General features: G+C 44.8%; 1 protein-coding gene and 1 pseudogene across 1 annotated transcript in view; both read left to right on the top strand.

Moving 5' to 3' along the window:
- Nucleotides 1–10,563: 10,563 nt before the first annotated feature.
- Nucleotides 10,564–10,682, top strand: LOC112474942 (annotated as a pseudogene).
- Nucleotides 10,683–15,565: 4,883 nt separating this feature from the next.
- The window catches only part of SLC7A9 (solute carrier family 7 member 9), a 15,469-nt gene continuing 15,011 nt past the window's right edge, over nucleotides 15,566–16,023 (top strand). The window contains exon 1 of the mRNA XM_006926778.1: nucleotides 15,566–15,691. Coding sequence (XP_006926840.1) covers nucleotides 15,605–15,691 — 87 coding nt within the window. The 5' untranslated portion in view covers nucleotides 15,566–15,604. The remainder of the gene's footprint in view (nucleotides 15,692–16,023) is intronic.

Genomic DNA, 16,023 nt, shown 5'->3' with positions numbered 1-16,023 from the left:
GGAGGGGTGGGGGGATTTCCTTTATTTTTACCCCCAGGGGGTAGCTGGGGAGCAGTCTACAGGCTGCTAAAGTATAGGACTATTTGGTGACCAAAAGAAGTGGGAAAATAGTGATTCAAAAAACAGCTTTGTGGAGGTGATGAATGACTTTGCAACAGTAATAGCGAAAAATGGTGTAACCCATGAATGGTTACTTCTTGGAACAGGAAGCACTTAGGGGTTGTAGGAATTCCCAAGTCGCTTATGTGTCCTGGTTTCACCCTTTCTTAAACACTATCCTTTCCAAAAGTTCAAATAGATCCACGTTCTGTCAAAATCTTTAAAAATTTAGACTCTCGTTGTCATGTTCCTCATGGTCCTCCTTCCTGCTACCTCCCCAAAAGTGGCTTCTGTTTAAGCCACAACCTGATCTCCTAGGCGTCCTATACCAGCCCCTAGAAGCTGTCAAATGAGGACTCACTGCTTTTCTTGAGCAAATCTTGGCTCCTTTATGTCTTTTGACTCTCTGCTATTCATTCTTTACAATATTTTTTTTCCCGGCTTTATTAAAACATAATAGACAATTAGTTGCTCATTGTACAATTCAATGAGTTTTTTTCATTTATAGTTGGCATACAATAATATACCAGTTTCAATTGTACAGCATAGAGATCAGATCCACAAAACTCGCAGTGATCACCCCACTAAATCTAGTACTCCTCTTTCCCCTGACATGTTTATTACGTCATTAACCATCTTCCCCATGCCACGCTCTACATTTCCATGTCTATTCTGCAACTATCCATTTGTACCTCTTAATTTCTTTGCCCTTTTTTTTTGCCATCCCCCAACCCCCTTCCCAACTAGTAGCCTTCAAAATATTCTCTGTATCTATGAGTTTACTTCCGCTTTTGTCATTGTTGTTTATTTTGTTCTTTAGATTCCGCATGTACGTGAAATCATGTGCTATTTGTCTTTCTCTATCCAACCCATTTCATTCAGTGCAATACGCCCCAGGTTCATCAGAACAATATCTTTTTTCCATCCCCTTCCTTTTAGTCTGTGTGTGTCTTTTAATCTGAAGTGAGTCTCTTGTAGGCAGCATATGTAGGCAGTCTCTTGAGGCAGTACATATGGTAGGTCTTGTTTTCTTATCCATTCAGCCACTGTCTTTTGGTTGGAGCATTTCATTCTTTTCATTTGAGGTACTTGTTGATATGAATGTAGTTTTTATTATTCTTTATTCCTGTTTTTGATACATGTTTTTTTTCTTCTTAAAGAAGTCCCTCCAGGGGTGGTTCCATAGAGTAGTGGTTAACACGTCTGCTTCACACGCAGAAGGTCTTGGGTTCAAGTCCCAGCAGAGCCACGGCCCATATCCCAAGTGCGCCAGGCCCCCTGGGTGTGCCAGGCCCCAGGTGTGTGCCGTGAGTGTGTGTGAGGAGATGCCCCGGCTTCAGAGATCCGGTTCTTAAGGGGAAAATGGCAACATCTGTAGGTCAGAGGTGGAAAGCGGGGGGATGATTAAAAAATAAAAAAATAAATTACAAATAAATAAAATAAAAATTAAAAACAATAAAATAGTTTAAAAAAGAAGTGCCTCCAACATTTCCTGTAATACTAGCTTGGTACTGATAAATTCCTTTAGCTTATTTTTGTCTGGGAAGCTCTTTATCTGTCTTTTGACTCTAAACGATAGCTTTGCTGGATAAAGTATTCTTGTTTGTAGCTCCTGGGTCTTCATCACGTTGAATATTTTGTCCCAAGCCCTTCTGTCCTCATGGTTTCTTCTCTTGCTGCTTTTAAGATTCTCTCTTAGTATTTAACCTTTGGCATTTTAATTATGATGTGTCTTGGTGTGCGTCTCTTTGGGTTCATCTTGTTTGGGACTCTCTGCACTTCTTGGGGTTGTATGTGTATTTCCTTCACCAGGTTAGGGAACTTTTCCTTCATTATTTATTCAAATAGCTGTTCAGCATCTTGTTTTCCTTCAGGTACCCCAATGACCCAGATATTTTGACCTATAAAGTGTCCCATAGACTCCTTAAATTATTATTATAGTCTTGGCTTCTTTTTTCTTGCCATTCTGATCGAGTGTCCTTGGCTTCCCCATCCTCTATATCAGTGGTTCAGTCTCTTCTTTATCCACTCTGTTGATTCCATCTAATATACTCTTCATCTCAGATAATGTGTTCTTCATTTCAGACTGGTTTCCTTTTATAATTTCCATTTCCATTTTTACGTTTTTTATCTCTTTGTTGAAGTTCTCACTGAATTCATCTACACTTCCCCTAAGTTTATTGAGCATCTTTATAACCCATGTTGTGAACTCTGCATTTGTTAGATTGCTTAATTCTATTATTCCTGGATCTCTGTTCTGTTCTCTCATATGGTTTCTGCTTCTTTGTCCTCCCATTTTGGCTGCATTTCTGTGTCTGTTTCTATGCACTAAGCAAAGCTCTTAAGCCTCCCAGTTTTATTAGTGTGGCTTTGTATAGTAGGTGTCCAGTGGCACAGTCTTGAGAGGGGTTCAGCTAGCTGCAGGCCAACTTTAGCCCCAGCTTGTGCCCCTCTGGGGCCACCTGTTAAGATTCAGCAAGCAATCCACAGGTGCTGTGCTTCTAGTTGCCTCAGGGGGCCACACCAGAAACCAAGGCCAGCTGCCACCAGTCTGAGTCTAGGTGCTGCTCAGCAAGGAGCACCTGACTCGCTCAGGATATACCTGGATGTGGCATGGTGGGGCTGCGAGTTGCGGGAGGAGGAGTTTCAAGGAATCCTCTGGGCGGAGCGACCTCTGTTATCCAGTTTGATGATGTCTTAGCTATGGCAGCGCTGGATCAGCACACTGAGAGGGGGAAGGCTCAACAGAGGAACAATGGATACCACCGGCACTTCTGCCAGGGAAAAAGCCTCACCTCTGGCCCTCAGTCGAACAACTCAGTGTCCCTCTGTAAGTCCCTAGTCCCCTCTGCACCCCCTGAGCAGCCAACCTGGCTTTGGTGCTCAGAGCGAGCGAGTCTGTCATCACAAAAGTCCGCTCGTGGACATGGCCCCTTTAAGAGGCGTCTGCAGCTGCCACTGCCGCAGCCTTCATCTCACTCAGTCACTCGGGGACCGGGCAACCTCACATCTTCACCCTCTCCTACCTTCTACTGTTGCAGGTTGATGTCTTAGTTCTCTCCCTAGTTGTAGTGCTTCTATTCATCTAGATCCCAGGTGACTTTCCTTGCTGTTTGCTCCGTATTTCTGTCACAACTTTGATTTGGTTTTAAGAGGGATGAACAAAGCCTCTATCATCTATGCCCCAAGACTCTGCTATTCATTCTTGCTCCTGCTTCTTTGACCCCCTTTTAATCTCAGAAAACTCTGGAATTAATGGTCTTCGGTGGTGAGTAGAGATGAATAAAATGTGACACTTAAATTGGGAGCCTTTCTTATGACCTCAACTGGGGTTTTTGTTTGGGACTTTTTATATTGTTTTGTTTTGTTTTTACAAAGTTTTCTCTCCATATTACCAAACTAGAAGGGGTTCATTTGCCTTTGCGCATGAAAGCCAAATGAGACATGAGACGTTTACAGCAAAGAAAGTAAAGGTTTATTATTTAAGGAAATGGTGCCAAGCCTGGAGACACAGGTGAGCTAGTGCTGAAAGACCTGGTTCCCCGATGGCCTCTAGGGGATAGGTTATACAGGGGAAAACCCATTAGTCATGGTACTTACGGTAGTTGGGATTGTGGACTCTACTGATTGGTCTGGGCTAGGGTAGGAGGCAGGTGATATTGCCTCAGGGCCTGATGTTAGTCATGGCATCAGTTCTGTCTGATTTCAAGGGAATGTAGCCGGTGGAGTTGTCTCACCTTCATGGACAGGTCAAGATGTTATCTTTAGTTTGACTGAAACTGTTTCTGTGGTCAACAGACCGGAGGCTATCTTTCTAAGACTGTTTGATGCTGACCAGAGTCTAGTGTCCTGAGGGCTTAATAATTAAGGGAGTAGTCGTGCATTATAGTCAAAAGCAGAAGGATATGGAAAGAAAAGAAGCAAGTGAGTCATGGTGCTATTAGACAAGACAAGGCCATTTAAGTCAAGCAGAAAAAAAGAGAAAAAGTCATTTTAAAGAAGTGAAGTTTTAGCACAGTGACATCCACTGAAATCCCACACCAATGTCTGTATTATAATGTGACCTAGACCAATGTGTGGTTTTGTTTTTTACCCTTCCTTGAGAGAATGACAATGGAGAGAACTATTTAACAAGGTCCTGGTTTCTCTTGCACCACAATAGCTTAACTTGCCTGCTTTTATGTGCACCTTTGTACTGTCGGCTTGGTAGATGGTATTCTTATGGGCAATATTGGTACCTGCAGAGAGATGACAACTTGGTCTCTTGTTTGCAAGCCCTTCTCCCATCAGTCCTAGGTTAGACCCTGTCCAACTATGCAGGGGTGTTGGTTTCTGAGTGCTGCAGCAGCGGGCATAATGAATCATTTACCCAGGGGATATAAAAGACATACAAAGTGAAGTAACTTTAATCATTGGTTTCGATAGCTAGTAGCTAGGAAGGGGCTTCTAGAGAGATACTTAGGTTGAAAGGTTTTTTTTTTTCCAAACTATTTGTTGTAGATGATGAAAAGGTAGTCTGCCCTCTTCATGTCTACTCTTTCCAAGCAGTTGTATCCAAAAAAAGTGTTTTTTCCCTGCTCCTCTACCGTCCTCTATTAAAACAGAAATGGGATTTATGTCCTGCTCCTCAATACATGTAAAATTTGTACAAAAGTATCTTCTATTAAATGATTTGTAATCTGTAGAGTTAATATCTGAGAGATGTCTTGAGATGTGAATCCCATCCTTTGGGTTGTGGGGTTTTTTGTTTTCTCTAAATAAATCTGATCTTTAAAGTTAAAAAAAGAGAGTGAGAGAATGTTTTAGGTGAAGGAACATGTACAAAGGCTCCCGGGTGAGGGGGGCAGGGAGGGAAGAGTTTGAGGGAACACGAGGGAAGGGAGGTCAAATCCTTCCTTGCAGACCTCATGGCTCTCTGGCTCATGCCCTGCCTCAAACAGCCATCTATGCCTGCTCAGCCAGGGCCCTGTGCTGCCGAGACATGTAGGGTTTTCAAAGTGGAATCAGCAGAAATGAGTGGAAGAGGGCAGGAGCTGAAGCAGAGAGAGAATTAGGTGGATTCCAGAGATTTAAAAGACCAGACCCTGAGATGAGCCAGTGCCAGAGCCCAGCAGCCGAGCTTGCATGGAAAAAGGAAGAGGGAGAGAAGAAGCGGGTGGGAGAGAGAATGAGAAAGAGGGAGAGAGAGGTAAAGAGAGAGGAGAGAGAGAGATTGAGAGAGAATGAGAGAAAGACATTGAGAAAGAGAAAGAAACGTAGAGAGAGGGAGTAAGGGAAGACAGAAGAACAGGGGAGAGCCTCAGAGTGGGCTCCCCGGGCCTCAAAGTCTCCCAACCCTGTTCTCACCAGCCAGGGCTTGTGAAATGTCAGCGTGGACCCACTTGTCCTCCTCAGTCCGGAGATGACTGAGTGACTGTCACCTCCTTGACTCCTGAGCAGCTAGGCTCAGTGGGATGGGGTTACCTCTATCCAGAGAGATACTTCCACACTCCTAGATACTCCTAGACCTGAAGTCTAGGTCGCCCTGGGCAACCTCTGGGTCTCTGCATGGGCTTCCCATCAGCTCTAAAGATTCCTCAGGTGTCCAACACCTGAAAGAGAAACTTCTCCTGGCCCCATATTTCCCATTCTCTACAGAGAGCCCAGCCCCTAGTGCTCTGGTGCTGCCCACACCCAGCATCTCTAGTGTCTGCACAGTCCCCACCCCTGCTGTGTTCGCCTGGCTCTGTCTGCTCCTTAAATGCCAGGTCCTGGGCCTGTCTCTTCTTGTCCCATGCTCCTTTTGGATGGGTCTGCCTGAGACTCACATGTCCATAGTTCCCTTCACAGTCTCAGTGAGCTTCAGTTGTGGGGCCACTGGCCTTCAGACCAGTGGCCTTCCTCCTACCACTGTGCAAGGGGCACATACAGGTCATTTAATCAAAGTTAGAACTTGTTCTGTAGACACAGAGACAGGCTCATAAAGGTATAAGCAGCTCATAATAGTGGTCTGAATAGACCGCTCACTCTACAGAGGGCAGATCTTTGCAGGGCCTCCCTGGGCAGTTATGATACACGCACTGCACAAAGGCACCCAACCAAGGGGTGAGTGGAGCTGGAATCTAGCCCAGACTACACTCGCCAAGTCATGTGCCCTGGAGGAAGGTGCACCTTGTCCTACCTGTCCCTCCACAAGCCATGAATCCACAGCACTATGTCCCCTCAGAGGAGGCTGCTTTATAAAATTGCACAGAAGTAGACAATTTCATTAATTTTATTTAATTTTTTATTTTATATTATCATAGCCCTGTGACTTTCCAATCCTGAACTCTGCCATATTTATTATTATTACTTACTTTCAAGGGATCATGTTTACCTTTGGAGGCCCTCAAATGTTTGAACGGAGTTGTTCTTTGCGAATTTGTATTTTTATTCTTAAAATGTCGACCAGTCATGGCTCTCTTTCCAGAAGTATCACCTGTGCGGGACCCACCCCCGGGGTTCAGGGGCAGGAGGCCAAATGGGCCCACCGCCTCAGTGTGGGAAAGCATCTGCAGGCACATGCACACCCACTGCCTGGCCAGCACCCCTCCCCACCTAGGAACTCCATGCGACAGGAGAGGAAAAAGACAAGATGAGAAGTCCTCAGGGGCTGGCTCTCATCCTCGGGGGCTGGCTCTCATCTTCGGGGGCTGGCTCTCATCCTCAGGGGCTGGCTCTCATCCTCGGGGGCTGGCTCTCGTCCCAGGGAAATGAGTGGAGATTGTGTATCCAGAATGCATTCTGTGTCTGGTCCTTTGGCTTGATGTAATTGTTTTGAGATGTATCCAAGTTGAGACAAGTATCCATAGATACTTTTCATTGCTGAATAGAATCCATTTACAAATATACGATTTATCAATTCACTTGTTAATGGACATTTAGGTTGTTTCCAATTCGAGGCCGTTATAAATCAAGCTGCTATGAACATTGAGACACAAATTTGTATGTGGACATATGTTCTAATTTCTTTGGGGTAAATACCTAGGGCTGGATTTGCCACATTGTGGGAGTACATGCATGTTTAACTGTATAAGAACCCCTCCAGTACATAAGGACAAATACTATATGATTCCACTTATCTCAGGTACTTAGAATAGCCAGATTCATAGAGGCAGAAAGTAGAATGATGGCCGCCAAGATCTGAGGGAAAGGAGGGAATGAGAAGTCAGTGTTTAATGAGTATGAGGTTTCGGTCTGGGAAGATAACAAAGTTCTGGAGCTGGATGGTGGCCATGGTTGCACCCCAATGTGAATATATTTAATGCCACTGAACCGTATATTTTAACATGGTGAAAATGATAAATATGTAAATTGCCAGACCTATTTTCTTGTACCATTTTCCATTCCCACCAGCCAGCACTGTGTGACAGTTCTGGTTATTCCATACCCTCACCGACACTGGGTGGTATCAGTCACTGTGGGAAAGAGATTTAAGGAAAAGTGGATCTTGGCGTTTGGCCCCTGGTGCTCAGCTGGCTTTGGGCCTGGGCCCCTCATCCTGGGTGCTGTGCACAGGAGTAGACAGTGGCAGTCACCAGCCTGGGCAGCTAAGGGGTGCCCTCTCCAGGCCTGGGGCAGCACAGGTTGGGCTGGGCTGGCATGCAGATCCCACACCCAAAGGCTGAGTCTCCTGGGTGCTGAATTCTGAATCCTCTTTTAAGACTGGAAATGTCATACACTCAAAATACTGCAGAGCAGGCCTGGGCAGCACATGGAGGGCTCAGTGTGACTAGGTCACATGGCTCTGTTCCGGCTGGGCTGGTGTCAGCAGTTAGAGTAGCTGGCAGTTCAGAGGTGGGAGAGGGGACGTGGCTGGTCTGCACCTCATCAGTTTTCCTAGAGGCAGTGAGCCCCAAGTGTGGAGTCCCGTGGCACCTGGTCTTTCTGCCCTCGCAGGCTTGACTTTTCCTCATTTTTGAGTGGGGTGGGGTGGGTGGTGGTAGTGGTGTTGAGAAGCAGGCTTGGGAGTTTCTTCTTGTTTACTCAGGCTTGCAGGAGCCTGCCAGGCTGCTTTTACTGACTGAGTGTCCCTAAAAAGCAAGACAAAGATAGTGGCTGGTTACAAAAGTGAGTTTCAAATGGGAGGAATCCATGAGGCAGTTTCCTTGAACTCATCAAGACACCTGGCCAAGGGCTTGGGGCTGGGCTGGCTCCCTGTCTTCCTGCTGGGTGCTTGGGGCTTTCTTGCCCCTCCGTCCTTTGTTTTCAATCCACCTGTGAGGTAACACTCCTTAAAGAGAGCAGCGAGTGGAAGTGCAGATGGCCCTGCCTTTCAACTAACTCCTGCCACTGAGGTGCAAGCGCCACCTTGAGGTTGTTGTAGCTGCCAGCCCCCGACAGACACATGGACCACCAGAAATCAGTGAGTTAGGAAACACATTCTTTATTCAGCCAGCTGGGTCTGCCAGGGGTATGCAGACCCCAAATTAAGCAGCCCTGAAATGTAGAGGTACAGGGTTTTTAAGCCCTAAACCCCTATTCTTCATCCTGTTTGAACACACAAGTCTATTTTTCTTCTTTTGACTAACTGTCAACCCACAGGTCGGTTGTGCAAGCGGGGGGTACAGAAGCAGAAAGCTTATTGTTAGAGCGTTATGTTCCCATGGGCGATAGCCAAGCAGTAATTTTCCAGCCAGCGCAAGGTCACCAGGGTGCCAGTGCTCTGGAGTATCATCCATGTTTCACTGTGTTCAAGAAGATCCTGGGTGTTTATTAAAAAGTAATTCTTTGAAAACAAAGGGTCCAGACCATGTGCCTTATATGTAGCATGCTGTCGACAACATAAGAACATCCAAAACTGTAGGAAAATTTTTTAAGAGTTTATTTTAGCAAAACTGAATTGAATATCCAGAAAATAACAGTTTGCAGCTTCTTTTATGCATTTGAAATTAAGGAAGGTCCTAAGGAAGATTACATGGAGGTGGGAGAAGCAAGGTGGGGTTTGGTTTACAGGACAGTTATGTGCTATCTTGAGGCTTAATACCCACTTCGAGGGGTATCACTTCTGGCATTTCAAAGGTGTATTAACCTAGATGCACAAGAATAATGGATGTGGCTGGCTTAAACCTTTCAGTAAAGAAGTTTTAGGCCTGTGGCGGGACTATTCACCATAGGAATTTATATTCAGATCGCCCTGTGCGGTTACTTTCTGTAGAATCCCTATTTTTCTTCCACAATACCAGGGTTGGTTTGCAAGCAACAGAAACTAACTGCCTAAATTTAAGGTAAATAAGGAAATGTTTTGGAAATATACACTGTGGCTCACACATGCTTTGAGAATGACAGAAATCAGGACAGTCCTGGGAGTTCAGTAGTTGGACTCCGTCAACCTGTGAATGAAATAGGGCTCTGTAATAAACCTGACAAACTCAGTGACCAAAAGTAATCTCACAAGGCGACCTGGTAGTAAATTCTTATCAGGACAGGTCATGGTAGGACAGGTCTTACCCCAGGCCTATAAAAGGTTTACCTTTGTCCTGTCCATTGTTCTTATGTATCTAGGTTAACATATCTTTGAAATGCCAGGAGTAATTCAGACCTCTGGAGGCATAATCACCCTTAAGGGAGCATATAATCTTGTTAAATATTTTGTAAGCCAATCATAGAGATTTCCCTGTCTTCCTCTCACCTTCATGTAATTATCTTCCTCCCGTTGCCTTCTTAATTCTAAATGTATGTAAAGAGCTGTAATACTGTCATTGCTCGGAGCATTTGAGATCCTTTTTTCCTAGCACATTGTCAGTTTGGCTCAAATAAACTCTTGAACCTTCCCTATGCTTCTTCCCTCAGGATACAAAATCCTATGAAAGAGTGACCTCTAGGCTGAGCGGGGGTCACAAGCCATCCCTGTGTCTGGAGAAGTAGATTCTTTGGGTGATAGATCACCAGAATCCCATAGGCAGGGTCAGTTCCCCTAAAAGGTGGATCTAGGGCAAACAGAAACAAGATTACCAAAAATGATAACTCATTACTAAAGACATATGATTACTCAGAACCCTCTTTCCTACTAATACACCTTTTCATCATGTGTTAACAATGTGTTTGAAAGAGGGACAATGATAATGAACAGTGATAAGTTATGGGATTAGGGAGCAGGATAGGGAGTCATGTTTTAGGGGAAAAAAATAGATAAAACTCTCGTAGAGTACTGGTTTCCTCAAGGAGGTTACCCGTAAAAAACTACGTTATTTTTGGACACATGAAAACACACGAAAATGATGGATGTACAAATAGCAAAAGCAACAAAAGTAAAAAGTAAACGATGAAACTATATCAGATTAAAAGGCTTCTTCACAGCAAAGGAAATCATCAGCAAAGTGAAAACCAGCCTACAGAGTGGGAGAAAATATTTGCAAATCATATATCTGATAAGGAGTTAATATCCAAAATATATTTTAAAACCCGTACAACTCAATAGAAAAAGAAAAAAGAAAAAATCTGATTGTCTATGGCCATGCTACCCTGAACAAGCTCAATCCTGTCTGATCTCAGAAGCTAAGCAGGGTTGAGCCTGGTTAGTACTTGGATGGGAGACCACCTAGGAAGACCAGGTACTGTAGGCGTAAAAAATAAAAAAATAAAGGATTGTAAACTGACAAGGTCCTTGCAATCTGTGAGGTCGACCAAGTGTTGCCTTGCCTAAAAAAAAAAAAAACCATTAAAAAAATGGGCAGAGGAATTAAATAGACATTTTTCTAAAGAAGACATACAGACAGCCAACAGATACATGAAAAGTTGCTCAACATCACTAATCGCCTGAAAAATGCAAATCAAAACTACAATGAGATATCATTTGACACCTGTTAGAATGGCTGTCATCAAAAAGACACGAAATAACAAGTGTTGGCAAGGGTATGGAGAAAAGGGAACCCCTGTGCACAATTGGTGGGAATGTAAATTGGTGCCACTACTATGGAAAACAGTATGGAGGTTCCTTAAAAAGTTAAAAATAGAACTATCAAATGATACAGCAATTCCACTTCTGGGTACTTACCTGAAGAAAATGAAAACACTAACTCAAAAAGATATATGCACATCCGTATTTACTTCGGCATTATTTACAATAGCTAAGACATGAAAACAACCTAAGTTTCCATCAGTGGATGAATGAATAAAGAAAGTGTGTTATAGTTGTCCCTCTGTGTCCATGGGAGATTGATACCCTGTGGATACCAAGATCCATGAATGCTCAAGGCCATATATAAAATGGTGTACTATCTGCATATAATCTATACACATCCTCCCATATACTTTAAATTGATCTCTAGATCACTTGTAATATCTAACGCAATGTAAATGCTATGTATACAGTTGTTATACTGTATTATTTAGGGAATAATGACAAGAAAAAAAGTACCATTGTAGGCAATAACATAACATTTTTTTCAAATATTTCGATTCTTGGTTGATTGGTTCCATGGACACAGAATCTGTGGATGTGGAGGGCCAACTGTATATATGTGTGTATTTACACACACACACACACACACACACACACACACACACACACTGTAATATACAATAGAATACCATTCAGCCATAAAAAGGAAATCCTGCCATTCGTGACAACGTGGATGGAACTTTATGGTATTATACTAAGTGAAATAAGTCAGAGAAAAATGAATGTATATATAGTCCCTTAAATGGAGAATCTAAACACACACACACACACACACACACACACACACCCCAACAAACCAAACTCATAGATATAGAGAACAGATTGGTAGTTGCCAAAAAGGCGGGTGGCGGGGGTGGAAAAAATAGGTGAAGAGTTTCACGAGGTACAACTTCTAGTTATAAAATAATTAAGTGCTGGAGGCGTAATGCACAGCACAATGATGATAGTTAATAATACTGTATTATATATTTGAGAGCTGCTGAGAGAATAGATCGTAAAAGTTCTCATCAGAATCTAAAAAATTTTTGTAACTATGTGAAGTGACAGATGTCAAGTAGACTTACCATGGTGATCCTTTTGCAATACATACAAATATCATTATGTCATACACCTGAAATTAATGTTTTACATTAATTATATCTCCAAAAATAAATGAACAAAGTTCAAAGGTAATATTGCACTCTTCCAATGTTTCTCAGATATATATAGATCTGTTTCCCAGATAAGCGTTTTTAAATTGTTAATTGTTTTATGGTTAGCCTGTAAGTCCTTCACATTTAAAGACTTTGTCAATTCCACTGACTTTTCACGAGTTCTGCGGGTTGGAATTCAGGTAGGTATGTGGTCTTCTGGGACCACCACCCCTCGACCCGACCCGCCAAAGCTCTGAACTACCGTCAACACCAGTGGGAAGGAAAATAAGACAGTGAACTTAGGAACAGAAAAAAAGTTTGAAAACTTGGAGGCAGGCCTGGAACAAATTTTAAGTGGTAAAGGAAGATCCAGCACCTGTCTGAAGGTTTGACGCTGCCTCTGTCACAGAGGAAGATGACTCAGGATGAGATGCCAAGAGGCTGTGGATTTGCACTGTCAGGCTAGACATGTCTTTAACAACCATTACAGGAGAAGGGAACCAAACATGCCCCAGAAAAAGATGATAAAATAAAATGCAGATGGCATTGATATCTTCAAACGGCCAGCATCTTTGCAACTGGAAAGAAGCACAGTATGAAAGTGAAGATCAAAGCTTGAGCAGAAAACTAAATAATGAAATTTATGGGAAAAAAATGTGAAATTTTTTAGGAAATTAACTGTAAGAGGGAATTGAATGGGATGGAGTAAAACTTCAGCCATGGAGTAGAAGAGCTAGACACATAATGAGACAGAGGTTTTAAAGAATTTGGGGAAAAGTGTGTTTTTTAAACAAATCCAGATTATTTTTCCGGGGTGGAGGAGACTTATGCTAATTGGTTGAATATTCACTCTACTGGGGAAAAACAAAAAGAGAAGAGAAGAAATGTTCACTATGGACCAAAAATGAACTGAAATAGATTTCTAACCCTCGACAAAGGATCTTCATCCCCAGACGTCCGCAGCTCAGCCCTTGGCAGAGGCCCAAGGAGACGGGGAGCCTCTGGGCTCACAGAAGGCTGGAATCGAACGCATCACCTACAGTCCTCACCACTCCATGTGAGGTGTGCCCGTACCAGCCCCATCTTACAGAATCGGAACTTGATGCTTGCACAGAGGTTAAGTACCCAAGGCCACGTGGTTGATGCGGCAGAGCAGGTAGGTGGTGGACTCCTATCCACAACCCCATCCTGCCCTCCCCACTTGGTTTCTGTTAGAATATCAGCCCTCTGGGGGCAACCTTGACCCAGGGAGTAGTCTGTAGTGCTTTGTAAATAAGGCCAGGTGCTATATTTGAGTGCAGCTGCAGTGTTAGCAAATACTTTACAAGTGGTTCAAACAGGCTTGTGGGCAGGTCCTGTCTAGGGCCGCAGGTCCCACCCCGGCCCCTGGCCTCCATGCTCCTGGTGGAGGAGTCCCTGAGGGAGCACTCTGCCGGGGGCTCTGGCCATGGCGTTAGAGGAGCAGGTGCCCCATGAACTGACATAGCTTCACGAAGGGGACAAGCAAAAATGTCCACATCAGGACTCTCACTCTGGGACAGCAAGGGTCCCCACGTAGTCCTGTGGCTTAAGAGACGACCCTGAGAAGTCTGCCCTTCTCTCAGGTCAGCCTGTCCCAAATGGCTCCCTAAATGATCCCCAAGGACTCACTTAGCTCTATCCTGTGACCTCTGGTCTCATCTGGATTTCTAAGATGCTGTTAAATTTACCCCAATGCAAAACTGGAGGAACCGGCAGGGATAACAGCGACAGGGCTTCCGGTCCCTGGCTCTTCCAATCCCAGAGGAAGGCCTTATCTGAGATATGGAATTAGAGCTGCTCCCCGAATCACCTCTGATGGGAAGGAGTGGTCTGCCCCCAGCCCCTCCGGGCACAGCTGGAGCACCTCTGCTCCTCCCTGAGAAAGCCAGACCTCTGGGGGTAGGAGCAGACCGTCGTGACCTTGACGTGCTTCTTTCCCTCTTGGGGCCTCAGTTTCCCCATCAAGTAAGTGAGAGTGTGGAGCTGGTGATGTTTTGTGCCTCTTTTCCACTCTACAATGGTGAACGTGGGACTGGGCCACTTTAACAGCCACACCATCAAATCGAACAGACGTGTGGCCAGAGGCGCGGGCACAGGTGGGGCAGGTGGAGCAGGGACCTGAGGGAGGAGGCCACACTGCTGTGTCCGCATTTGCCAAACTCCCTTGAGGTTCCAGGTGGCGCCAACCCGTCCCTGGCAAAGGTGAATGGGAGGGACTCGCCACCCTCCCATCAGCTTGGTCAGACCAAGGACCTTGGGAGGAAATTCCTGGGTGGGGAAGAAAAAGTCTGCCCTGACAAGCGAGTTACAAGCGTGATGATCCCTGTTTGTGCTGACGGGCTGGAATCGTAAATATAGCCTATTAAGGTAATAAAAGAGTTGGTTCCAACGTTTATCTCCTCTGGTTCTAGTCTTTAGAGAGATTTCTCCTTATGGGCCGTAGCTGATTTGGGGGAACCTGGTTAAGAAAAAAAAAATTGATCTAGACAAATGAACAAAACAAAAACATTTCTGGAGAAAAACTGGGTTGCCTGATCCTTCCCTTTTTGTGTGGTGTATCCAAGTTTCATTGCTTTAAAAAAAAAAGTTTAATTATTACCTTGTTGACCTCTGTACCTGCTGGCTTCCTCTAGTCCTGGGCACAAGACATGGCCATTCCTAGGCACGACCGTGCAGACGCACGCACGCATCTGGACTCTGCAAGGTCAAGAAGAAGGTAAGGCCGATGGGTGATGGGCAGTTCACAATGGGTGATGGGTGATGGGTAGGCTTGCCGCTTCCCTGGCCAGGGACTGGAGAGGGACTTTATTTAGAGAAAGGGCACAGGACATGCCCATCAACTAGTGAAGCCTCGAACTGATTTTCCTCAGCAATTTTTTTTCATTCCTTGCATCGCTCCATGAAGAACATCTACATGGTGGATCTATCATATGCGCGAGGTGCTTTAATCTTGGGAAGTTATGAGAAAAGTATTCCTTCTCTGGACTTGCTTCTACGAGGTCCACTCCAGCAATGCTCACTGCTAAGTAAAATACTTCTTTTTCCTTTGGAAAAAATGAAGTTGGACCAAGGAGGTAGAGTGATTTTCAAGCCCATCATTGCAGAGGCTTAGGAGCCCAGAGGCTTAGGAACGGGCGTCTGACCGGAAAGGTTTGCAAGAGAGCACGGGAGCACCATTCCTGAGGCCTGCACAGCAGTCGTGAAAAGCTGCTGATCCTGGGACTGAGCAAATTATCCCCAAGGGGTCAGCAGCTGTGCTTTCCTAACACAGTCACGAATAATCTGCTTTTGGAGTCAGTTTCCACAACCCAGGTGCGTCAGCCCACGGGAGACCTCGCTGAGCTCTCGTTTGCATCTCGTCTGCTAGAGCGTCTGCTGGATCGAGGCCCTTGCCCTCCTCGCAGCTTCCTAGAACTGGCAGGAAGGAAAGATGGAGGAGACAAGCCTGAGAAAAAGGAGAGCGGATGAGAAGTCGATCCAGAGTAATCAACCCAATACCACAAGTCTCCAAAAGGAGGTAAGGCCGTCCTTCCAGGGTGGGGTGCATTAATGAGAAGGTCCTTCCAGGTGGGGTGCATTAATGAGAAGCAGAGAGGTGAAGTCCCCCGGACCTCTGATTTGTACGGTACATCTCTGAATAAACAATGTTTTGCACTTCTTTCTGTCTTACTAGTGAGCTCAGCATATTCTCATGAAGTTAATACAAGTGTGCTTCTGTGCACTGGGCAGGCCTGAGGGGACCGGTGTTGGCTCAGCCCGGTGGTCTCCTCAGGGACGGTCAGAGAGGACCTTGTGATGTTCGCATCGCTGCTATAGCATCTACACCAAATATCTGTCCCTTTTATGTCG

The sequence above is a fragment of the Pteropus alecto genome, unplaced genomic scaffold, assembly GCF_000325575.1.
Source record: "Pteropus alecto unplaced genomic scaffold, ASM32557v1 scaffold7, whole genome shotgun sequence".
Lineage (NCBI taxonomy): Eukaryota > Metazoa > Chordata > Mammalia > Chiroptera > Pteropodidae > Pteropus > Pteropus alecto.
Note: the sequence above shows the minus strand (reverse complement) of the source record. Positions and strands in the feature narration are given on the sequence as shown.